We start from the raw sequence: 25,300 nt of genomic DNA on the forward strand, positions 1-25,300 counted from the left end.
GTAGAGTGACTTCGGAGTCAAAACAAAAATCTTCTGGAAAGTCCTGATATGTAAAAGCAAGCTAACCAGCGAAAGCACGTAGCTACAGATAACGTTAGCAAAGTTGTTTCCAAATAGTGTTTTAAATAACATATTATTAGCTCACAAAGTAAATCCGTTGGATACATTTCATAATGGAGATCTCTCCAAAGTTCCGCTCAGTCTACAACTTCTTTTGGTGCGTTTTCGTGGCATAGCTGAAGAACTGACGTTGTCTAGTAATATCAGTTAGCTTAGCATTGGACTCCCCAACAAAAAAGTCCAGCCTCCTCTGAGCCTTGTTGGACGGCAGGCGTTTGTAACGTAACTTGCTGGTAATGGGCCTTTTCTACATTTCAGCTGCACGTTATCTTTAACTAAGAAGTACACGAACGTTAACGATGTGTTGTCTCCCTGTAAAACTGCTTAAAACTTTACATTATTATCGCCTAGCTTGTTTCCAGCTCAAATACCACTTTCAGTTAGCTGTGTCTCGACTCTCTCAAAAACGTTTAAAATTGTAAATGTCACTGGATTGTTCTGTTCTAGTTACTGGATGCAAATCCTTCTCATCACTTGTACGATGTCATGTTTTATACTTCAAATGTGTTTCCACAGGTTGCGTTGACTGCAACACACTAAACATGTCTATCCTCGGATTGAAGAAGAAACAGCCAAAGACTTTCAAAGTCAAAGTTATCACCATGGATGCTGAAATGGAGTTCAGCTGTGAGGTATGGATTTATTTAGAAGAAGGGCCGGAAATATTAGTTTTTTGCTTAAGTCATGATGTGTAGATGCCTTATGAATTTGTTTATAAGTTATAGTAACTGTGCTGAAGGTGGTAGACAAGAGTTAAGCATGTTTCCTCTCATATACAACCATTCATTGTTTTTTTTAATTTTTTTTAATTTTTTAACATGCCTAGTGCAAAAAGTCGTTCAACATCCTTGGAATTGCATCAGTCAGGGTTTCCCCAGGGAAATTGTTAAGCAGATGTTGTAAGCTTCCCCGACTGGTGCATCTCATTTTGTAAACTATTTAGTTAGACTGTCTAATTGATAGTCACGCTCATTAAATACATGGCATATGCTGTGTGAAATAGTGCCTCTGCTTTTATCGCCTCCTGATAAAGTGTACTGATGTTTTATGTTCGTGAATTTGGTCTTTAATTTAAGCAAGGTGGCACCCCTCCGCTATAAGGTACTGGAAAACAACGTTAAAATAAGTTGAATCAAGATTTTACCATAACGAGAAAAGCTATATTCTGTTATCCACAAAAAGAGCATGAAATATAAGTTCATGTTTGGGCTGCTTTTACCAGGGAATGGGTGCAGAACAGCAGCTGCAAAACAACATGTTTGCTTTTAGCCTCTTAACTCTCAATGTCACTTGCTGTTTCTCTCAGGTGAAGTGGAAAGGGAAAGACCTGTTCGACCTGGTGTGTCGCACTGTTGGTTTGCGGGAGACCTGGTTCTTTGGACTCAGGTACACAGTAAAGGACACCTACGCCTGGCTGAAACAAGAGAAACGGGTGAGTGAAGGTGTGAACTGGCTGAAGAGGGTTAAAAAACACAACTCCAACAATATGGTTAAATGTGGTTCAAATATTTTGCACAATGCAGATTATTTTTATGTGTTGTCCATTAATTAAAATGTCAGGCTACTCTGGATTATTGGGCTGGAACTAATTATGCAACACATTTTAGATAATTCATTTATTATTTTTCAATCAAACAATTGTTACAAAAATATCACAACAAAAAAATGCCCATCACAATTTACCAGAGTCCAAGGTGACATTTAAATTGAGCATCAGTCCAAAACCAAAAAATATTCAGTTTAGAATATTACAGAACAGCAAATTCTCACATCAAAGAGGCCAGAGCGAGCTAATGTTTGTCATGTCTGCTTGATAAACTACTGTAATTAATTGATTATTTACATTGTTTATAAATTGACCAATTAAACAATTAATTGCCAAAAGTATTGCAAGTAACTAATTAATCATCATGTTACTAATCATGACATTCCAGCTTTAGCAAGAGTCAGGTCTAGTTAACATTGTGCACTTTTCTTCTGCTCTTTATTTATTCACCAAGGTCTTGGACCAGGAGGTTCCCAAGGACTCTCCCATAACATTTCATTTCCTGGCTAAATTCTTCCCAGAAAAAGTAGAAGAAGAGCTGGTCCAAGAGATAACTCAGCACCTCTTCTTCTTACAGGTAATATAACTGATCACATTTATTGTAAATTAACCTTTCGCCCAGGGATGCACTGATCAGCCTTTTTCAGGATCGATACTGATTTGTGGGCTTTGTCTATCGGCCGATATCGAGTACCGATCCGACGCCAGTCTTAAATTAATAAACTGTATGCCTCACTTTGTGGAAGAAACTAGGATCCTGTTTTTATAGTTAAGGCAATATCAGACGTGACTTAAATTAAATATAACAAATAAATACATAGATATAATTGTAAGAAATATTTTTTTACTAAAATGACGACACCAGATCACCCCATTGATGCAGATACCTGTTTCAGCCGTTTGAGTCAGTATTGGTATTGGTGCATCTCTTCTTTGGCATAATAAAAAAACACTTTTACATATTTTGGTGTCAGTTTTATTCTCATAGGTAAAGAGAATTCATCTCCATGTTTGAGAAAACTGAGTTCAATACATGTTTATACATTTCTTCAAATTCTTGTATAGGTGAAAAAACAGATCCTAGATGAGGAGATATTCTGTTCCCCTGAGGCATCTGTTCTGTTGGCGTCGTATGCTGTTCAGGCCAAGGTAGGAAAGCCCTACAAGGTTAATGTTCTCTAACTTTAATTTTCTGCACCTGCAGTATGTTTTTCCTACCTGTATCTCAAAAAATATTGTCCTTTTTAAAGTCCACCTGAAGTTCACAGTGGATGATTTATGCAAATACACTTTAAGAAACAAAGTTATGCTAAGAGGCTCTCTGTGTGTGGACATAACGGCACAGATTGGGCACATTCATGCAAAGTTTACAAGTATACAAATAAACGTATCCCGTTTGGGTCATGATTTTGTGTCCTCAAAAGAGACCGCACAACTTATTTACGGTGCAGATCTACATGATGGTGCAAAATCTATTTTATTTTCTGTTTGACGTGTTTTGCTAACGTGCAACAGTCACATTATTTATTTCCTTGTTTTCCGCCGTCTCTCCCTCCAATTTCGTTCACAGTATGGGGACTATGACCCAAACTTTCACAAGCCGGGCTTCTTGGCACAAGATGAGCTTTTGCCGAAAAGAGTAAGTGTGTGTCTGTGCGTGTGCGTGTGTGCGTGCGTGCGTGTGCGTAGTATATAATGTTTTTCTCTGTGTCCTAGGTTTTGATGCAATACCAAATGACCGCTGACATGTGGGAAGAGAAGATCACAGCTTGGTATGCAGAGCACAGAGGCATCGCCAGGTAGGACTGACCCAGAAATAATTCTGAAATCCAGCATGTTAAGAGAAATTAACCCGCTTACAAAACGTGTTGTCCTACATTCTTGTCTTAAACGTATCGTGCTTTGATGTGATTGATTATTTTTGACATTGTCCGCACAGAGATGAGGCTGAGATGGAATACTTAAAAATTGCTCAAGACCTTGAGATGTACGGTGTCAGCTACTTTGCAATTACAGTGAGTGTAAATAACTGTGCCTTGATGTTCTGTCAATAAAGGTACATTTTGCATGGTGCATTAACAACCTTAAACATTACCGTCATGTTGGTTTACATTTCTTTTACACATCTCATTGACAGCAAAATAAGAGGGACACAGACCTGTTACTTGGAGTGGATGCTCAAGGACTTCACATCTACAACCCCAACAGCAAACTCAACCCCAACAAATCCTTTCCTTGGAGCGGCATTCGCAACATCTCTTACAGCGAAAAGGAGGTAAATGCAAACAGTGCTCTCTGGTCAAGACCTGCATTTTCCTGTTTCTCCAAGTGGAGAAATGGCTGCAATATTAAGTGGCAACCACCTTTTTTTCTTCTTATTGTTTAGCTGCATATGAATTCCACATCCACCATTATTTTGTGAGGAAAGTACGCTTGAATATTGTTTTGACTTTATATGTGCAAAAGAAAACCGCTAATGCATAAAGCTGTTCATAACATCTGCAGCAGGATTTTCACTCTAACCAGTTGGCTGTGTCAAAACAATGCTAAAAAGTTGGGTCAGTAGTGTAGTAAAATCAACCTTTTAACGTTCTCATGTTGCAGTTCACTATCAAACCCCTGGATAAGAAGAAAGATGTTTTCAAGTTCTACTCATCTCAACTGCGTGTCAACAAGCTGGTTGGTCGGCTCTTTGTCCATGTAAATGTTCAACGATAACAACGTTAGGTGAGAGTTATGTGAAGTAAGATATTGCTGGTTTGTATCGCCTGTTTCTTTAGATCCTGCAGTTGTGCATCGGTAACCATGATCTATTCATGAGGAGGAGGAAGGTGGACTCTATTGAAGTGCAACAGATGAAGGCTCAAGCCAAAGAGGAGAAAGCTCGCAAGAAGGTCAGTGCTATCATCTCCACGAAAATAATGCGAATAACAGATTAGACGTGATTACGCTATGCATACATATGTGTGGGTTAAATTGAGTTTTCTGGCATCCATCTAGATGGAGCGTCAAATCCTGGCAAGGGAAAAACAGATGAGGGAGGAAGCAGAACGGGCAAAAGAAGAGATGGAACGAAGACTCTTCCAGCTGCAGGACGAGGCACGACTGGCCAACGAGGCACTGGTGAGAGCTTCGTTTGTAACATGAGTTAATTGTAGAATCTTCCAGATTTTTGGTGAGCTCCTGTTTTGGCAACAAGCTTCACAATCCTGTTGTTGATTGCAAGGACGATACCGAGCCAGATTTCTCCATCACGCTAAGCTCTCCACTCTTCCACAAGCTTATCTTAGTATTTACTGATACTAGTTTGTATGTTACAATGCATTTTCTCTAGTTGCGATCTGAGGAGACAGCAGACCTGCTGGCAGAGAAGGCTCAGATTGCTGAAGAAGAGGCCAAGCTGTTGGCCCACAAGGCTGCAGATGCTGAGCAGGACAGGCAGAGGTTAGAGGTCACCGCCATGAAGACCAAGGAGGAGAAAAGGCTGATGGAGCAGAAGATGAGGGAGGCAGAGCAGCTGGCTGTGAAACTGGTGGAGCAGTCAGAGAGAAGGTCTGGAATCGTGTTGACTGATGTCGCTTAAAGCTTTTGTTTTAGTTCATTATTACTCACAGATTTCTTTATATGCATTCAATTGAGCTTATCGTTCAATGAAAAGTAATAGTTACTAATAAGTTAAATGGTAAATGGACCCGTACTTGTATAGCGTATAGTCTTCGGACCACTCAAAGCGCTTTAACACTACATGACATAATTCACACAATGATGAGAGGAGCTACCATGCAAGGTGCCACATCAGATTATCAACCATTCATACACCGTAGGCGCAGCTACGAGAGCAATTTTAGGGTTAAGTGTCTTGCTCAAGGACACATAGACATGGAGTAGCGGAGCCGGGGATCGAACCTCTGATTGAAGGACGACCCTGCTCACCACTGAGCCACAGTCGCCCGTATATGTATCCATAATAAGTGAAAAACACAAACAGTATTCTGTTTATAATAATCACAACTGTTAACTGTATGTTAACCATCAGCCTTGAACCAACCAGACCTTTTATTCCAGGTTGAAGGAGGCAGATCACCTGAAACAGGACCTGACCGAGGCAAAGGACGCTGAGCGGAGAGCCAAACAGAAGCTGCTGGAGATCACAAAAACGACATACCCTGTACAGTGATGCTACTTCTGCATGTGTGCTCTTTGTGATGCCTTTGTTCTTTTTCTTTGTGGATGAATGTAGCTTCTTTGTGTTTAGAAGGCTGTTATTGAATATCTCTGCAATATAAATACAGCTTCTTTCAGTGCAGTCATTTTGTTAGCTCAGGCCACCGATTGCTTTAAAGGTAATTTATATTTCTAAAGTATGAATCCCCAATCTGTGATGGTTAGTGCATTTCCTGAGTTATTGGAGAGGATAATTATTGTGCAAGTTCATACTAGAAAGGAGCCTCTGTGATTCTATATTTTCCAACAGAAAACAATTTAACCAGATGAATACACCACCAAACGAGAAATTATAACCCTGTATACAATGTGCACTACCACCAACTATTTTTAAGTGTTTTGTCATCGATTAGATTTAGTTGTATAGGAATAGTTTGCTTTCATTTTGTGTTGTCAGGCCAAATAACAGCTGTCAAAGGGCAGGTATGGTACTATATCAAATGTATAATGTACATTATGTCAAGCTTCATATAATTATATATTTTTGCCATTGTGTTACTACTTACTTGACATCCATTTGCCTGTCTTCCAGCTTATAGCAGCCTACTCCGCTCCCCCTGCTCCCCCTGCACCTCCTGAAGCAGCCGACTTGGCATATGAATCAACATCTTCGCGCCTTGACTTCAAGGACTCCGACATGAAAAGGCTGTCTATGGAGATCGAGAGAGAGCGGTGAGATTAGATCCCCTGCAACAACACGTTAGAAAGACAGTACAGTTCTGATTGTGCATGATATCGTGACATGCATTAATACAGGCTGGAGTACATGGAGAAGAGTAAACACCTGCAGGACCAACTGAAGGAGCTGAAGACGGAGATCGAGTCTCTGAAGCTGGAGGAGCAGCAGCAACAGGCTGGCGTCTACAGCCTCCGCAATGAGGCCAGGGGATACGTCCAGGAGCCCGTCTACTTACCTCACAGCAACGTACGTGTGCTCTTCTTTGTATTATTATGACTTGTATCGTACGTTTTACTGCCAGAATGCTTTATATAGTAAATAACTAGTGAATAGAGCTAATACTGTCAAGTGTTTCCCCTCCTTTCTAACGTTTAATAATGATGGGCTCACATGAGGAAACTACAGCCGACTTACCGCATTACTCAAAGCATTATGGGAACTATAGTGCCAAAACATTTTAAATAGAAACAACATGATAGTAGATTTAATTTGACAGTACACAGATATTGACTATCCTATCTGAATTGTTATTGTATACGTGGAGCACAAACCTTCTCCTCTATAGTTAAATACAATTTTTTTTTTTTTAGCCGAAACGGTTTAAAGGTTTCTGTTTGAAATATTTTGTCTTAGGGTGATAACGCATTTGAAACACATTATTATTAACAACATCAGTATTGATTTTACACAACTGCGCACATACGTATTGTCTTTGAGTTGCTTATCACACCACAAATGCGTATTTCTTTGCACAGATTTTGCCTCCTTTGCTATTTTAAACTGCTCGTCTTGTTTTGCAGCGAAACTCTGCGTACATGTCTCAGATGGCCTTCTTTGAAGAAGTGTGATCCGCGTCCTGCAATATGAGGAAGGAGGGCACCGGCTGTTGTGACTCAGTGCTTCCTCAACATGTTTGATTATTGTTTTTACCTGGCTGAAACTAACAGACCGACACATACACCTCGACTGTGTGCTGTGGAAGGACTTTAAATGTATCCTCAATAACAAACAGCCACTAGTTCGGCTGCCTGCAGGTTGTCTTGCTTGGTCGTACCACCTGCTACACTACAGCACCTTCCACATTTCTTTTTATACATAGAATGAACACACTAATGTGTGTATCCAACACTGATTCAGGACATGGTGCTGAAAGCGGATGTATTATTGAGTTGCTGATGTTTTAAGGGATATTTAGCTGTAATATGTCATGTGACAAGTTAGACATTTATGCCCGAACAACATTTTGGGACGGTCATGGTCGAGGCAAACCGCTTTAGGCAAAGTTCCTGTATTGAATGGAATTTGGTAAAGTACCTTTACAGGCCTGAGGATATTCTGAAAAGTTATGAATATCCAGATGATTTTGTTTATATGGTCATCCTCTTTCAAACCAGCAAATACAAAAAAAAGGCAAAATTTCTGATTATACATGTACCAAGCTATTGTTGAATGTATCTTTGAACACTTAAAACAACTCTTGATCATTAATATTTAATGTATAACATTTAAATTGTAATCTTGCTGATTAAAGTAATTTAAAAAAAAGAAGTAAAAATCTAAAAAGCAGACGTGTGCGGGGACAATGTCTAGATGTGACACTCCATAAAAAGATCAAACGCCGTTTTTGATCTTTGTTTCGGTCTTTCACTTGTGTTTGTTTGCTGTTATTTGGTTTTCTGTTAACAGCACACAGGTGCCTCTATTGTTTTTAGTGCTTCATCGTGGTAGTATACATTGTCAAGCTTGAGCGCTGCCACAAGTTTTTATATTTTATACTGTAGACTGTTGTTGTGCCTTGAACTTTATTTTTTACTATTATGATTGGAGTTACTACGGTTATATTTGCTCTCATTGTGCTCATGTGTCTTAGCATTAGGTATCCTTCAAGTTTGGGGTAATGCCACACCCCGATTTGCAGATTCATGGCTTTCCTGTTCTCTCTTTTTCCTCAGCTCATGTACTTCTCAGGGTCAGTGTTGGAGACGATCACTACAGGTAGAATCTAATTGTTTTTCCCTCAGATAAACAGTCTGGTATATCCATTAATGTTTAACTTGGTTAAGCCGAATAGTAATTAAAATATTAAAAATTATTGACAGCGATGTGTGGACTGTATTTCACAAATATAGACCTGCATAAACTTAGTGAAAGTTTATTCAACTAAACTCATTGCATCCTCAAAAAGGGAGAGGCTGGATGCCAAATGCACAGCCTGAGATGCTGCGTGTTGATTATTTGGACAGACTTCTTTATGGACTGAACAGGGACAAATGATTGGTTAATTTTTGCCCATTGGTTTATAAATGAGGCCGATATTGGTCTTGTGTGAATGTAAATGTGGAAGTCTTTTTTTTCTTCAAACCATTGCATAAGTGCTTCAATTTGTATTTTTGACCTTATTTATTTGTCCTATAAATCCTTAAATAACATCACCATGCATGTTTTCTTGAGGTCATTGTGGGGAGTTTAATATTTTTAGAATGGGATTTTCCTGCCAAATTCAAGCCCAGTCGTTATATATATATATATATATATTTTGGCACCTTAAATCATCTTGTGCCTTAGGGGTGCCTTATGTATCTCATATGCACAACAAAGTTGTGTCAATGATTTGATTTGTCAAATTATTTTGTGCATATAGTTTAATTACAACAATGATCATACTGCAGTTTTTGTTTTCCTGATGTTTGTGCAGACGTCAGTTGTTGTCTCATACACAAGGATTTAATCATTCTTGCATAATGTGTCGGTAAATTACAGAGCGAAAATCCTCTAGAATAGACCATTCTTAGGAATTAATAATCTCAATATTCAATAACTGAGATGTTTTTAAAGACCTGTTACAACTTAAGACTGACTGCTTACATTTTGTAGACAAGTTTGCACTTCAGACTGAATTCAACAAGTATTTGCAAATTAAACAAATTATTTTGTAACTAATATTACATGACATCACTATTTATACAATTTTAGTAAATTCCCACAACATCCAGTAGTTTCTACACAGCATGTTTGCTCGGAACAGATTAGGTTAGATTTTCTTTTTTAAGTGAAATATAAAGAAAGATAGCCTATCATCAGCTAACCGCAGCTCAGGTTTAAACCTAAAACAACTATATTTCAGACACTTTCTTCAAGTGAGAAAATACTGTTGACATAAGCCTTTATGAACCCACTGCTTTGGAACACAGCGATGAAATCTGCAACGTGTGTATGCATTCAGAAATATTCATATTGAAATGAAGTGAAGAGTGTTATTGTGTTTACTAAAGCCATTTGAATTTGTGTGGAATGAAATAAAAATGTACCCTAATTTGATGTTGGTGTAATGACCTCTTCATAGCCATGTTGGGCTATATTAATATACCAGTTTGTACTGTGATCTGTTTACACATTGAACCAAAACAAAACACCTGGAACAAGTTGGAGGTCGATCATTTCTTTAAAGTCTGATATAGTAAAGATCATTTGGAGCAGAAAAAAGTAGACAGCAGATTAATAGGCTACCTGTCAAGAGTTGCTTTATATATTAGAGAGATATAACTTTTGTGGGGAGAGAAAAAAGAAACGATATAACACCAATACCCCATGTCAGTTTGCTGCAAAATCAGCTGTTCCTGGGTAATCCTATCCCAAAATATTGTGTTCGGTCTTCTTACACTGAATGCAGTCTTTTAATCACAGTGGAGTGGAGAGTAAAACAATATAAGTGAGCTTTGATCCCATGCTGCACAGCACTGTGTAGAGTTTGCATGTTCTCCCCCTGTCAGCGTGGGTTCTCTCCGGGTTCTCCGGCTTCCTCCCACAGAGGAAGACATGCATCCGAGGTGAAATGATGACTGTAAGTTGCCCGTAGGCATGATTGGTTGTCTGTCCCTGTATGTCAGCCTGCTATAGTCTGGTGACCGGTCCAGGGTGAACCTGCCTTCGCTCCATGTTGGCTGGGATCTCCCCTGCGACCCCTGAATAGGATGAGTGGTTCCAAATCATGGAGTAATTTAAAGTCTTTCCTGTTTTTATGGCTGGAGCAATGCTAGTCCCTATGTGACAAACAATAGTAGTTAGTAAAACGTGTTGAAATGGGTGTTAGAACTTATTTTAACTGCATGATTATTAAAATATAGGACAGTTATCTGGTCAAGAAAATGCATTTGTAGTGGGCAAGTGGCTCTTAATGAATATCTCAGCTGTATAATAAAGATGCAGACGATTGATAAGACTCATATTTTATTACCGCCACAGCTCTGTTCAGAGCATGATACACAAGACAAAGGTTTGTTTGCAACATGGACACTGATGAGAAACTGTTCACCTTCTTTAAACCTTAAGAGTGATCTTATCTTGTGTCTCCTTTTCTGTTCATGCTCCCTCCGTCTTTTTTCTTATCCACCTTGGCCTCTTATGGATAAGAATTAGCAGACGCTCGGGCAGTTTGAATGGGACCAAGGCTGTTGGAAGAGGCCCAAAATAAAGGGCTGTACCAAGACCTCAAGCAAAGCATTTTGGGAGAACCTTCCTTTTTGTTAACGGGGCCATCAAATGCAGCTTTAACAAAAAGGAAGAATAGTTAATATGACAGATGTGCTTACTGTGTTCACTCACTCCTCACTTCCTCCTGCAGGATGATTTGACTTGGTTGTGATGTGTGGAGCACGTTTCTATTGGTGTGGCCAGAGGGCTGTGCTTTGCCTGCAAACCAGGTCAAACATTGTGGTAGAGGCCTCAATCCATATTGCATGAAACATCATTGTGATTTTTTTATCATGTTTCAAACTAGGCTGTAATTGTATTGTATGTAGGCTAGGTGTTATCTCTCAATTGTACCCATCAGCTACACTGTCACCTGTTCTTTTCAGGTTGCTACGTTTGTCTGACATGCAGAGAAAGGGTTTGCAACCTGTAATACAAAGCTGCTCTGGAGCGTGAGCTGATGCAGATGGAGGAAAGGGGCTTTGGAGTTGTATAACTGTCACTGAGGTGGAAAAGTGGGCAAGAGGAACGTCGGCAGCAGGAAACGTTGTTTCATCGGGTTATGTGTACCTCTCATAACAACCCGAACACACAACAATGTTCAAATGGGAAAATTGACAAACATGCAAATGAAATGCAACGTTTCTCCAACAATGCAGTGTGCAAAGCAAATAGAGGAGCTGCAAACAGCTGCCAAAAAACCCCATGAACTGTAGATGATGGAGAAACAGCTCCATGAATATATCAGGGCAACAACTCAAAACATAACTATTAAGTGTTGGAATTTTTTTTTTGCATAATTCTGGAGTTGTATTGGCACCAGCATTCTAAAATTCTAGTTTGATTGACACCCAATCACATACATATTGAATTATTTCTTATTAATGTAAAAGTTGTTAATGCTTGTTGTTGATGCTAATTGCAAAAACTGTGTCCCATGAAAAACAATATAGGCTAATGGCTGTAGTCAACTGTATATATTTAGTATGTGGCCTTGAATTGGGACAAGCGGGACCTGAAACATGGATTGTTATTTTGATCATATTTTCTCCACTGACCATGTGATGGCAGTGTTTCACAATTGCAAGAGACTAGCATGAATATCAATCAAGTTCATGAAGTTACAGGGCCTGTGCTGCTGGGTCAGTCATGCTGTGCACCTAAACATTGTTCAAACCCAGAACACTTTATTTTGTTTGTGTTGGCTCCCGCAGCTGTGTATACATGTGTGTGTGTGTGAACGTTAGTTACTCCTGATGGGCATGTGGCACCTTGCATGGTAGCCACTCATCAGTGTATTAATGGGTGTGACTGGGTGAATGATGTTATGTAGCGTTAAAGCGCTTTGAGTGGAAGGCGCCACAAGTACAGTTAATTTACCATTTGGCTTGCTTCATGTGGTTTTATTAATGTATACTACTTGTTTCTCTAGTTTCCTCCTTCCTTACTTACTGTATACGTAAATGTATCCATAACACAAGGTCCTCTCTGAAGTAAAACGTATGTATTTAGCATTTTAGCAACTGGCAGCATTAGATTAGCTAATGATGCTACTGCATATTTAAATGAATATATAATAAACATCTCTGACTGAAACTGAGGTTGAATCCTCGACAAACAAACTGGGCCTCCCTCCTCCAGCCCTACACACCTGCACGCTGTCAACACACTCTCTGTCAAACCAGTTTTTCATGTAGATTTTAAAAGCCAGAAGCTGGAATGAAAGTCCATGCCGTACAAGGCTGCTTTCAGGTCATGTGTGATCTATTAGCACATTTAAAATAATGAAAAATACCAGCTCAATCAAATTACAGTAATGTATTGAAAAGTATGAATGAAAATAACAATATATGTACAAATAAAATAAACACAGAATCACATTTCACAGTTGAGACAAAATCACAATCTAAAAAGTGTACTAATATATTGAGGTTTTTCATGGCCTCATCAAATTAGCACATACTTGGATTTAAAAAAGCATTGGTATCAAGTTAAAGAAGGCTAGAATGTGCTGCTGCTTCATTACGTATGTTGCTTAATGTTGTTCAGGCCAGCAGAAACAAACAAGCTAAAAGGTCTGAGCTGAAGTTGATAATGTGGATTCATCCTCATTCATGCATTTAAATAGTGTTGATACCAGTGTATTGCCCCACAACATGTCAAAGTTAAGGCCAACAATGTTCTTGAAATTAAAATGATTAAAAAAAGAGAGAACAAACAATAGCATACTTCACTTGCACCTGGATTTTGTTTGTTACTGTGTTGGTTTTAAATTCAGTTTCAGTGCGTTAACAATTTAAAACTGCTGTTCTCCTGCATATTAACAATGGAGCCTGACATCCTTCTTTCTGCCGTTTTATCATAGCAACATGTACAAACTATAAAAAGATATAAAGATAACTATAAACACAATGAACTACTTGTCCTCAGTAAACGGTCACAACATAAGTAAACTTCTACTGCTTAATAACTCCTATATGTAAAACTTCTCTATTGTAGTGTTTAAATGTGTGTGTGTGTGTGTGTGTGTGTGTGTGTGTGTGTGTGTGTGTGTGTGTGTGTGTGTGTGTGTGTGTGTGCGTGTGTGTGTGTGTGTGCGTGTGTGTGTGTGTGTGTGTGTGAGTGCGTGTCATATCATAGGTATGTTCTTGCTGGATTTGAGGACGCATCTTCATTATCACTCTGAACTGATAAAATCTCTTCCATTTCTGCTCGTTTCAGTTGAGACTTTGTAGACGGCGCCTCACTGTTTTCAGACTTTGTTGACTCCGGTCCTTTCATCTGAGACTTTGTCGATGGTGCCCATGATCCTTCTGACTCCAGTCTCGAGTCCGGCTCCGGCCCGTCCTCCCATGGAGGTCTTGTGTACAGCGGTGGCTTTGTTGATGCTCCATCGTTGCTTTGAGACCTGGGATGCACCGCCCTGACAGGCTGAGACGTTGCTGGTGTTACTCTGCTGGGTTGAGTGGGTGCCCTGCTGGTCCCGTTGGAGGAGCGGACCGCCAGGTACCGGACAGACGGGCTCTTGTCTGTGTTGTGGGCATTGATGGGGCACGCTGAGCTGATGAACAAACCCCCTCCCAGAATAAGCAGGATGGACGCTCCCCAGCCGATGTAGAGACAGGCTCCAATCTCCCTCCGCTGAGCATCTATGGCGGCGCTGTAGAACTTCTTCACCACAGACCCGGCCGCCCACGATGTGGGAATTAAGCACAGCAACCCTGTAACAATCAAAACTGCCCCTGCTGCTACAGCCACCTTACCCTTGACCCCGCCTCCTTCTTCATCCAGAAAGCGAGTGCACTTCCCTCCAACGAAGGCCAGAACGAGGCCTGCGCCGCCTGTGACGATGGCGAGGACGATGAGAGCCCTGGCGGCCTGCAGGTCTGCGCTGAGAGCGAGGAGAGAGTCGTAAGGTTTACACATGATCTGCCCCGTGCTCTGGACCACACAGGTCATCCAGATGCCCTCCCAGATAGTCTGGGAGGTGACGATGGTGCTCCCCACGAAGGCCGTGACCCGCCACATGGGCACTATGCAGCTGATGATGACCCCTGTCCAACCCAGCAGGCACAGGGCGCTGGCCAGCATCTGCATCCCCATAGAGGCCATGACGTAGGGGGGCTGCGAAGATCTCTGAAGGTGAGAAATCCAAACAGATCTTTGAAAATGGTTTAAATGGTTTAGTCTTGTCTGTGGAGCTTCTTTTGTTTTAACTCCTGATGACTCTTCTCCCCGCTTGTATCTTTTTGTAAGCTTTTCTTTTCTCAAAGTGTGAGGTTGTCGTTCTCATTCACCTCCATTTTTGCCCTTTTCTTCAGCTATTTTGTTCTTGCCATAGTTGCGATGTTGTAAAGTGCGTGTCCCAGAAATGCAGAGCCCTGTCTGAATCTTTCAGTTGTCTGTCCAGCCTCCAGTAGCTTGACTCCGGGTGTGTCTCTCTCAGCCTCAGCTTATTTGTTTACAGCACACTTTTCTTTTGTTTCAGTCCCTCCTCCTTCGTATCCCTAACTGCTGTCCGCTTCCTCTCTCTCTCTCTCTCGTTCTCTCTCTCTCTCTCTCTGTCTCGCTCTCTTTCTGTCTCTGTCTCTGTCGCCTTTCTATTTATTTCTCCACCTGAGTGTTCTTTCTTTACTGTCACCTGAGCGGCTGCCTGTGCGCTACTGGTCAGGTATGGATGCACCACACCTACTCTACAGGGAAACAAAAGGGGGAGGTGGCTGATGGAAAAACAGAGAGGGACAGAAAGAGAGTTGTAGCTGTGAAACCGTGACATCATCTATTCCCTCCCTTATCATCTTTGTCTGATATTTTGGTAATGATACGGTTTGGATGAAGCAGAGAGAATAATAGGCCTATGGCCATACAGCAAGTTTACACAATGCACACTCATGAGGCGCTGCATCATTTTCTTTCTGCAGAAGTCAGATTTAATTAGATTCAAAAGTTAATACTGGAGTGAGCTCAGTGTGTGTGTGTATATGTATTCTCATCCTCTGGCAACGCTTTTTTGCATGTGAATATTGCGTGCATGCAGAATGTATTTCTGGAACAAAAGGAGAATAATGTGGAACACAATCTCCTGGGAGAAAACCAGTTTCATTCTAGCAGCGCCTACTGCGTAGAGAAACCTGTTTGAAACATGCAAAACCCCTCCACACACACACACACACACACACACACACACACGCACACACACACACGCACACACACACACACACACACACACACACTACTTAACCTGTTTAATACGGCTCAAAATAATCTTCAATCTTGCTGTCAAATCTAAAGTTCAGAGAGATACTTTTGATCAAGGGTGTAGGTTCTGTTTCAACATTTATAACAAATATAATATAATTAATATAAATATAAGTCTGGGGCCCCTCTCACAGGACATTTTGAGTGTCAGACATTTTATTTCCTACATTCTGATGAATTTCTATGCACTAGTTTATGATGAAAATTTATTTATGTAAAGGAAAACATACAAATATATAATAATATGATGCAGGCTTTCTGCATTGCTTTCAAATATGAATTCTCATGTTGATCAACTTTTCTCACTAGTTGCCTCTGCTGTGTCAACACACACGTTGGCATGATTTACTCTTCCCTCCTCTTTTGTGTTTTTGTTTTTATATGTGCATGTGACACATGCACATCCTCTCTTTGTTTATTTTGCAATGTTTCTTTGGCAGGAAACACTTTGTCTCACAACCTGTTAGTGATGATTCTTTCAGCTACACTGGAAAAACCTGATCAAAAAGAAAAACTGTGTGAAAGTGTAACAGTGTTAAATACAAAAACAGTGTGTGCTCACATATAAAGAATTAAAAAAACTGCACATTTGATAACAAATAGGATTTTTATCATTGTACTTCAGTTACACTGGTATACTCCTATCTTTAACCACCATATAGACAATTCCTCTAAACGATGGAGTCATCTTCATGGGACAAACAGAAAGCAAAACTTTCATAACTCTTTGTCTCTTTCCAACAGACTGGCCCAGTGTTGCTTCCCTCTGATGACCTAGACGTAAGCCTTGCTGCTGTGTGCAGAGCTAGCCTTGGAGTACTTCACATCATAGTTGTTCTCATCTCTGGGGGGACAGGAGCTGCAGAGGAGGGCCCCACCCAGGAACAGCAGCCCTGCAGAGCCCCAGCCGATGTAGAGCGAGGCCCCTAGCTCCCTCTTCTGAGCGTTGATCATAACGGGGTTGTAGAAATTACGGATAATGGTGTTGGCGGTCCAGCAGACGGGAATGAGCACCAAGACCCCTGCGATGATAAAGATGATTCCAGAAGCCATGGCCACTTTGCTCTTTTCCCTTTCGTCATCCACAAAGTTGGTGCACTTGCCCCCGACCACGCCGAGAAGGAGCCCAAGGACCCCGGCGATGATGGCGATGATGACAAGTGCTCTGGCAGCCTGCAGGTCTTGAGGTAAGACCAGGAGAGAGTCGTAGATCTTGCACTGCATTTGACCTGTGCTCTGGGTCACACAGTTCATCCACAAACCCTCCCAGATCACCTGAGCAGTGATGATGTTGGCACCGATGAAGGCTGTGACTTTCCATGTGGGGAGAGCGCAGACGATGATGCTCCCCACGAAGCCGAGGATGGCCAGGACCAAACCCAGAATCTGTAGTCCAGCAGACACCATGCTGAAGCTCTGTTGGTCTTTTCAGGGAGGTAAGAAGGTGTGTTGCGGAGAGCTGGGGGGGATTTACCCTTGAGACAGACAACGGAGCAGGTGGAGGCTTTTATTGCTCATTAAAAGGTTAAGCTGACAGTGGCTGCCTCACCTACATGTTTTGCTGTTAAGGGAGAAATCATAGGAGGAGTTTGCCGCTGTTGCCTCTCAGCTGAAACTGGTTTGTGAAGAAATCTCACCTGACCAGATTGCTTCTCCACAGGGAGGCACACAGAGGCCCCTATAAGGTCAACACCACTGGACAAACTATGCTTCTCCTCAACACACAAGCATGGTTGTTCTGTACATTTGAGATTCAATTTCAAATCAGTAATGAGTATGGTACAGTGTTTGCTTAGGAATTATGCAAAGAGAACTTACCAAGTGATCTACACAACTGTCACTGTGGTAACCCTCAGTTTCAGGGTGAGTTTCTACTTGATTCATTTCAAATAAACACGTCTGTGAGACCATCCGCTCATTACTCATATAATGTTTTAAAATCACTTCTTAAAGCCCCAAGTAAAGAAGCGCCTATTAATAAATCTAAATTATTACAGTATCACTGAAATATGTGACAGTCATTCACAGTGAATGTTAATGCTCAGGTACATTTTGAAACGGAGAACCTGAGTCACACTTCCTGAATGATCACACTGTCTCTCGTTAGTGTAATGACATGTCTGTGTTTGGATGCTCACATAACATCATATGCCTGCAGGGCAATCCCCTCTGGTTCTTCTCCTTGCAGAGGTAGGTCAGCTGCAGAGCACTGTGTGGCTGAGGGAAGCAGCAGATATTTGCTGAACTGTCCTGCAAATGTTGTCCTTGAACACACATCTGACACTCAATCACTTTGCTAATGTTGTGGAACTCTATAGCTGACCTTCATTCAGTTGAGTCATTGTATCAAAGTGGAGTTTGTCTGAACCAAGAAAGAATATGAAGTATTTTCCTCAGTCAATATAAAGACGAGCCAGTGCAGTGAATCTGAATCTAAGTATTTGTAGTTTTTCTTTTAGCGTTAACTTGATATAATATCCTATTTGTCCTGCTTGTAATACATAGCTCAGAAGAACATACTAAACATGCAATCCTAAATCTGCATTTTATAATCCCCACACTTATCACAACGATATTTCCAAATGTGTGCATGTCCCTTCTCTTGATAAATATAAAAGAAACTAATTAAATGAAACTCTATTTGATCAAATATGTGTTGAAAGCCCTGAACATACAGTTTCACCCTTTTATTTCCACATAAGTAGCTTTACAGTTGTTAAAATAATCTTACTTTACACTGTTGAGTTGATATACTGAGTATAAAAAAAAGAAGCTTTACAGATCCCTCCAAAAAGAAAAAGTGAGCGTATGTAAACAGTAACCACAGTTAAGTAATTATTGTGTTCAGTCATTCTCAGAGCAATGATCCATGCAGATCCACACACACAGATTTAGGCCATATTGTAAACATATTCACTAGTTACTGTTGTGGCTCTGCTGGGAAGGTCACGCACCAGATTTGTCTTCATTCCCATGAGTAAACCCTTCCCCTTATTTGGTGTCCCTGATCTGTTTGACGGATTACGGCCAAACATCCCCTGCTCAGATCTTGGTTGCGTTCCCTGAGGCGGATTAAATAGCCCACGCTGAGCTCTATTCAGGGAGTTATGCTCATGCACTTGAGCGACGTGCTCCAACATACTTGGCGTACGTCGGCCAAACATCCTCGAGGTGTTTGGTCCAATGACATCAGTGTTTAGAGTGGAGCGAGATGCAGCGTCGCTGTATTGACTGTAGGTGCTGTTTGGCATATAGGAGTAGTCCGAAGGTGGGGTTCTTTGCTTCTCCCCACAGACGAAGCAGATCAGACCACCGCCGAGGAGGAGCAGCACGGAGGAGGCCCAGCCTATGTAGATGGAGGAGCCCACCTCTCTCTTCATGGCCGCAATCACAAAGGGGTCATTGTAGATTGAGATGGTTGTTGCTGCGGACCAGCTGACTGAAACCAGGCACAGGATGCCAGCTAAGACACACAACACTCCACCCAGCAGACACGCCTGGATACAAAATATGTCAATAATCAGTGATTCTGGGCAGAAGGTTTGGGACTACAATATATTCAAAATAATTAATGAACGCAATAAAAATTGCCTTCAGAGTGTATTTTTACTACAGGAGCTGCTAAAGTCAGACATATTCAAACCCCACACATAGAGGCTTTAATTTGCTATAAACACACCAATATAGTTTAACACACACCTTGATAATTTTTCCCAGAAGAACCTTTTTTTACTAGCAATTGTCCAGTGCAGGCTGGTTATTGCCCTCGGACACCAGACCATCAAAAGCCAGGTTCATTGTTGGCAATTAGTTTGTGGTAATTTGATGTATTATTGTTTTGTTATATGTACCACTAAACACCAGTGAAACGGAATAGTAAAAGGGGCCTTGAGGTGGCTCCAGCAATTTTTATTGTTAGGCTCTGTTTTACAGAAGGACCATGTGTCAAAATCTTAAACATTTGATGTTAATCCTACATATGGTACATATCCTAACTACATTTGTGTTTCTGCAAATTGCCACTAACTAACTAACATAAAGGATCAATAGCCCAGAGCTAATCTTCACCAATAGCTCTATTTTCATTGTTTTGAGGACAGTACCATTTTAGGATTAAAACTGAAATAAAGTCCTTGCTACAATGTATAGTATTACAGCATTGCCTTGCAGATCCCAAAACACCCAAATACAACATCAGCACCTTTTTTCTGGAGGAAGAGGTGGTCGGAGGCTCCAAGGGATTCGATGGAGCGTCCCTATAGTTGACTACTCCTCCTCCTCCGAGGGTGACAATGAAGCCCAGGAAGCCAGCAAGGATGGAGATCAATGTGAGGGCTCGTCCAGCCTGGATGTCAGAGGTCAAAGTGATGGATTTTGTGTGTCTCTTGCACTGCATCTGACCTGTGGCCTGAAGGATACAATGTAACCACAGACCATCCCAGACCTAAGACAGAGACAGAGCGAACCATAAGCGAGTTTTAAAAACTGGACAAGATGTTGATTAAGTTTTGGTGTAGTTGATATGGTCCATAAACTCTAAATTGAGAAGCAACATATGCTCAGTTATGCTTGGTGTTGATGCAGAATAAAAAATACATTTAAAGTATTTTAGTATTACATTTTTTGGTAAGTTATTTTGTAAGGAGGAACTCAATCCAGCATTTAACTGCTAAGAATTACTCGCGTTATATACTCTTCCCACTTCCAGCATTGCTGATTTTAATCTCCTTACTTTCAGTCTGGAAGGTATACTTAGTATTTTAGTTTTTAATTTCTCTTTGTGTATAGACTTACCGTTTGAGCCGTCACTATGTTTGCTCCCACAAAAGACGTCTCACGCCACATAGGCAGTCCACAGACCAAACACACTCCTAAAACACCCATCAGAACCAGTGCCAGCCCCCCGACCTGCCTGCTCTGCCCTCCCATTTAAAAATATTCGGTTATGCTACGATAAAGTAAAACCCAAACGAATTTACCTAAAAATATTCACTGTGCGTAACAGAACGTAACAGCAAACCATAACAGCTGACGCGAGCAGCTCACTCTCTATTTTAGAAAAAGCTTTTGCTGAAATGGAGAGTGAGCTGCTCGCGTTTGCTGTTACGTTCAGAGGTTAGATGACACAAAATCAACAGAGATATGTAAATGTTAAGGAGACAGGCAACTTGTGAGCTACTTGTGAGGTGTTTGTTTATTCAAACACCTCTAAGCTAGAACCAAATCAAGTTTTTCAGGTTGTATTCACTGAAATGGCCGATGTAGTTAAGAGGGTCTCAAAGCAACATATGTATCTCTTAATGGGCATTATAAATGCCTGCAGACAATCTTTTTTATCAAAGCAACTTCAACGTGCTATATGCTAAACATTTAAAAATAAATTATGTGAGATAAAGAACTTGCTGAATTTGTGTACACAAATACAAATGTACAAAGGTGAATTTATTGGTTCGTTAAGATCCAAACATAAACACATTAAAGGTTTCCTGCTCATATTGTTCAATTTCATTTCTTAACAACTCTTGTGTGATAATAGAATAATGATAACTTTTTATTTAGCTGATTTATTTACTTACTGTATAACTGTTTTAAGCACCTGAAAGTTGGTTCTCAAAATTCCTAAAACAAGTAAAACTATATTATTGCAGAGACACATTTCACTGGCATTTAAAAAATACTGTTTAATATTATTAATAAATGTGACACCGGTGATCTTTAAAGGTATATAAATTGTGTATTATTGCAGCATTCACAATGTGCATTGCACATACTAACACAATCACATACTTTGATGTTAACAATTAACATCCTAAAATATCACATTTTACAACTATTCTCTTAACCAAACTTCATTTTATCATCCTTCATTTTAAAAACAACATCTACAGGCCCTGGTCATGCGATTTATACTCTGTTATACTATTTTTATATGTTACATAGATTACTGTAGTTGTAAAATGTCAATATAGTGCATTTAACCACGGTTGAAATAAAAGTTGAAAAAGAAGCTGTAATCAAAAACAAAGTCCATCACAGTAAACACATTAGTGCACATTTTCAAATGGTCGCATGGCATCGACGTGTCTTGTAGCCTCCTCTCCTCCTCATCCTCAGCATCGGTAGGTGCTACACAACACCCCTCCTCCAATGATGAGCAGAACTCCAGACGCCCAACCCACATATATGGAAGCCCCAAGCTCTCCCCTCCTCTCCGAGGTGGGCAGGGGGTTGTAGAAACCTGTGATGATGCTGTAAGCCGACAGGCTGACAGGAATAATGCAGAGGACCCCTGCTAAAACAAACACCAAACCTCCAGCCAGGCCAATATTAGCCTTGGTCAGCCAGTCGCCTGAAAGGAAGTTGGTGCAGCGGGCCCCGACCACAGCGAGCCCTATGGCCACCACGCTGACAGCAATGGAGACGCAGATCAGAGCCCTGGAAGCCTGCAGATCCTGTGGTAAAGCCAGAACGGAGTCATAGGCCTTACACTGCGACTGACCCGTACTCTGGATCACACAATTCATCCATAAACCTTCCCAGAAGACCTGCGAGGTGATGATGCTGGCCCCAACAAAGGCTGTCACCTTCCACATAGGCAGTCCGCAGATGAGGATGGTGCCAAGAAAGCCGATGATTGCCAAACACACACCAACGAGCTGCGTCTGCATTTTGCCAAAAAAGAGATCCAAGGCATTTATTTAATGTTGGCCAAAAAGTCAAAGACGGCAACAAAATCCACCTTCAGATGAGCTGGAGATCATTTTTACCACAAGCTTTTACGCGGCTGTAAACACAGCAGTGGTTGTGTTTTGCTGTGTGGTTTTTGCGCTGCAGGTGAAGAAAAGGAGAGCAACAGGGAGGGGACTTTGCTAGTTTGTAGATCAGGTTTCCTGCTTGTCCTGATTCCTGCTCACAATGAATAAGTAGGAGGAGTGAACAAAAGTGCTCATGTATGAAAGCCTGTCTTTGTGACCCAATAGAAAAGGCTTAAATCACACATTTTATATGGATTGAAGCACCAGTTTGAATAATTTTCAGAAAAGGTAAACTTTCACATATCTTCCGGTCAGACTTTAAATAAACATTTTGAATCCTGAGATTTTAAATGAATGCATAAACAGTTTCTAAAAAAACTTCCTGTTTGTACAGAGCTTCAGGGGAATAAAGTACACCGATAAATGTGAGAATATCAACACAAGTCACTAGTACTAGGTGTTGATTATAATAAATCCCAAAGTTCCTGAATACTGGAGTGAATTGTTTCATCTCTAAACTGATTACAGGAAAACAAGTTGACAAATATGCTTTCTTGCCGAGATCAATACCACTCTCAAGTCTTTGCAGTAAATATGCAGCCATAGCCAGCATCCAGTTAGTTTAGCATTAATTAAAACATCTAGCCTGTCTCTGTCCAACGGTAACAAAACTCCACCTAACAGCATGTTTACAGGAGAATGTGACATTACTTCTAGGTCAAACAATTAGTGCAGATTAAACAAATACAATGTTCATTAAAGTGCTTTCGGTGATGGTAGCCAATTTGACAGAACCAGGCTAATTGTTAGCTCTAAAGACATTTTGACAGCACCACTTAGTTGATTATCTGAGTGAAACTTTTCATATAGCTGCCTCAGAAATGACAATATACACCGTTCTCATGGACGCAACAAAAAAGGACCAGTGTTAAATATAATCAAATTATGAATTCCTTTGATTTCAGGTTCCTGGTGTTGTGCATGCTGGCTCACTACTTGCCATTTTAATAGAACAGTCATCTTTGTTAATAGCACCTGTGCTAGTCAAATGTTTGCGAGGTACCTGGGGTGGGGAAATCCCACAATGAAAGTCTTCCAGATGCAAAATCTAGTGCCCACATAGTCAGTGATTCAGATATTAGGCATGCTAGTTCACTGGGACAGAATTAGTGTGCTTCTCCTACTATGTGCTAGGTTGACAGCAGCCAAGAACCAAGACTTTTTAAACCACCATCTCATTTTAAAGTTCTCAATCAAGACACCGCACAAACAAAAAGGCAATTAGAATCAAAATGTAATTTATTAAAAAACAAAAATCTGTACAAAATTAAAAACATCTTGAAAATGAAGGTTAAGAGCATAAAACATTACTTCGAAGAGTTTAGTCCGGTTTCCGAGAGCAAGACATTTTAAACATAGGCTCCTCCACTGGCTGCTGAGCGTGGGGCAGAATATTTGGCAGAGTATTTACTATCTTTGCGCTGTCGGCACTGGCAGCAGAGAAGTGCCCCTCCAATCAACAAGAATCCTGCTGATCCCCAACCGATGAATAGCGACGCTCCGAGCTCCCTCCTCTGCGCGTCAACCATAATGGGGTTGTAGAAGTTTCTGATGACCACGTGCGCAGACCAGCACACGGGGATCAGACACATGATGCCACCGACGATGAAGAACACTCCCGCAGCAATGGCTACCTTGCTCTTGGCTTCTTCATCTTCTATACAGTTGGTGCATTTCCCTCCTACAACAGAAAGCAGGATTCCCATCAAGACGATCAGGATGGAGATCACAATGAGGGCCCGGGCTGCCTGCAGATCACTAGGGAGAGCCAGCAAGGAGTCGTAGATCTTGCACTGCATCTGTCCGGTGCTCTGCATCACACAGTTCATCCACAAGCCCTCCCAAAAGGTCTGCGCCGTCACTATGTTGTTCCCGATGAAAGCAGACACCTTCCACATGGGCAGGGCACAGATGATGACATCTCCCAGAAAGCCAATTGTTGCCAAAAAGACACCCAAAATCTGGAGACCTGCAGCTGCCATGTTTGTTTCAGGATGAGCAGAAGCAACAATGAGATATGGAATCGGCATGCTCACCTGCAGCTCTTATACCCACATTGTAAGCCGTGGCCTCTCCTGATTGGTTGTTCAAAATTGTTTAAATTGAAAACACCTGTGGTCATTAAGCTAGTCCCATATTGTTGATCACCCACTATTGGACATTCAAATGTAATGATTTTGTGAGGGATTTTTGTGAGACTGCGGCTGTCCTCGTATCAAATGCTTTGTTTCAAATACAAATACTTTCAATCAATTCTAAAATACCTCAATTCACATCGTTTTCATTATTAATCTGAAATCTTCTAATAAATCTTGTGGATGCTGGCTCACTACTAGCCGTTTTAATAGAACAGAGTCATCGTTGTTAATAGCACCTGTTTTAGTCAAATGTTTGCTGGGTATATGGGGTGGGAAAATCCCACAATGAAAGTCTTCCAGATACAGAAAAATGTTTTAATAAAGCTAGTGCTCACAAGAGTCAGTGATTCAGATAGTATTAGCCATGCTAGTTCACTTGGACAGAATTAGCATGTGCTTCTCCTACCATGTATAAAGTTCTTTGAAAGACCTACTGCATTAGTTCACCTACCTTTTAGACCAGGGGTGTGAAACAAATTTTAGTGAAGGGGCCACATACTGCCCATTTCGATCTCAAATGTGCCAGACCAGTAAAAGCATAGCGACAATA

At 40.9% G+C, this 25,300-nt stretch overlaps 6 protein-coding genes across 6 annotated transcripts; 1 reads left to right on the top strand and 5 right to left on the bottom strand.

Moving 5' to 3' along the window:
• The first annotated feature begins 683 nt into the window (after positions 1-683).
• On the top strand, positions 684-9,875 carry nf2b (NF2, moesin-ezrin-radixin like (MERLIN) tumor suppressor b). Its single transcript, XM_079214504.1, has 14 exons — positions 684-752; positions 2,732-2,815; positions 3,237-3,305; positions 3,383-3,465; positions 3,606-3,678; positions 3,804-3,941; positions 4,271-4,345; positions 4,447-4,560; positions 4,667-4,789; positions 5,001-5,218; positions 5,732-5,834; positions 6,423-6,562; positions 6,647-6,815; positions 7,370-9,875. Exons 1-14 carry the CDS (start codon positions 723-725, stop codon positions 7,415-7,417), a joined length of 1,467 nt encoding a protein of 488 aa, XP_079070630.1. The 5' UTR covers positions 684-722; the 3' UTR covers positions 7,418-9,875.
• Positions 9,876-13,552: 3,677 nt separating this feature from the next.
• On the bottom strand, positions 13,553-15,144 carry LOC306752474 (claudin-4-like). The gene has a single exon (XM_079236236.1). The coding sequence runs from the start codon at positions 14,649-14,651 to the stop codon at positions 13,674-13,676; it is 978 nt and encodes a 325-aa protein (XP_079092362.1). The 5' UTR covers positions 14,652-15,144; the 3' UTR covers positions 13,553-13,673.
• Positions 15,145-16,461: 1,317 nt separating this feature from the next.
• LOC306733223 (claudin-4-like) lies at positions 16,462-17,204 on the bottom strand (the record flags this gene model as incomplete). The annotated part of the gene is made up of 1 exon (XM_079214429.1): positions 16,462-17,204. One exon carries the CDS (start codon positions 17,202-17,204, stop codon positions 16,572-16,574), a length of 633 nt encoding a protein of 210 aa, XP_079070555.1. The 3' UTR covers positions 16,462-16,571.
• A 1,484-nt stretch (positions 17,205-18,688) lies between these two features.
• Positions 18,689-20,726, bottom strand: LOC306753943 (claudin-4-like; the record flags this gene model as incomplete). The annotated part of the gene is made up of 3 exons (XM_079237856.1): positions 18,689-19,294; positions 19,999-20,241; positions 20,592-20,726. The coding sequence occupies 3 exons, from the start codon at positions 20,724-20,726 to the stop codon at positions 18,689-18,691; spliced, it is 984 nt and encodes a 327-aa protein (XP_079093982.1).
• Positions 20,727-21,232: 506 nt separating this feature from the next.
• LOC306733224 (claudin-4-like) lies at positions 21,233-22,465 on the bottom strand (the record flags this gene model as incomplete). Its single annotated transcript, XM_079214430.1, has 1 exon — positions 21,233-22,465. One exon carries the CDS (start codon positions 22,463-22,465, stop codon positions 21,908-21,910), a length of 558 nt encoding a protein of 185 aa, XP_079070556.1. The 3' UTR covers positions 21,233-21,907.
• Positions 22,466-23,961: 1,496 nt separating this feature from the next.
• LOC306733225 (claudin-like protein ZF-A89) lies at positions 23,962-24,597 on the bottom strand (the record flags this gene model as incomplete). Its single annotated transcript, XM_079214431.1, has 1 exon — positions 23,962-24,597. The coding sequence occupies exon 1, from the start codon at positions 24,592-24,594 to the stop codon at positions 23,962-23,964; it is 633 nt and encodes a 210-aa protein (XP_079070557.1). The 5' UTR covers positions 24,595-24,597.
• Positions 24,598-25,300: the final 703 nt, after the last annotated feature.

Source organism: Taurulus bubalis, assembly GCF_910589615.1.
Source record: "Taurulus bubalis genome assembly, chromosome: 2".
Classification (NCBI taxonomy): Eukaryota; Metazoa; Chordata; class Actinopteri; order Perciformes; family Cottidae; genus Taurulus; species Taurulus bubalis.

Bases quoted from the DNA above. Each gene is read 5' to 3' on its own strand.
- nf2b (XM_079214504.1), top strand. From the start codon at position 723: ATGGATGCTGAAATGGAGTTCAGCTGTGAG. The intron at 2,816-3,236 runs GTAGGAAAGCCC...TTTCGTTCACAG, and splicing joins CGTATGCTGTTCAGGCCAAG to TATGGGGACTATGACCCAAA. The intron at 6,563-6,646 runs GTGAGATTAGAT...GCATTAATACAG, and splicing joins ATGGAGATCGAGAGAGAGCG to GCTGGAGTACATGGAGAAGA.
- LOC306752474 (XM_079236236.1), bottom strand. From the start codon at position 14,651: ATGGCCTCTATGGGGATGCAGATGCTGGCCAGCGCCCTGTGCCTGCTG.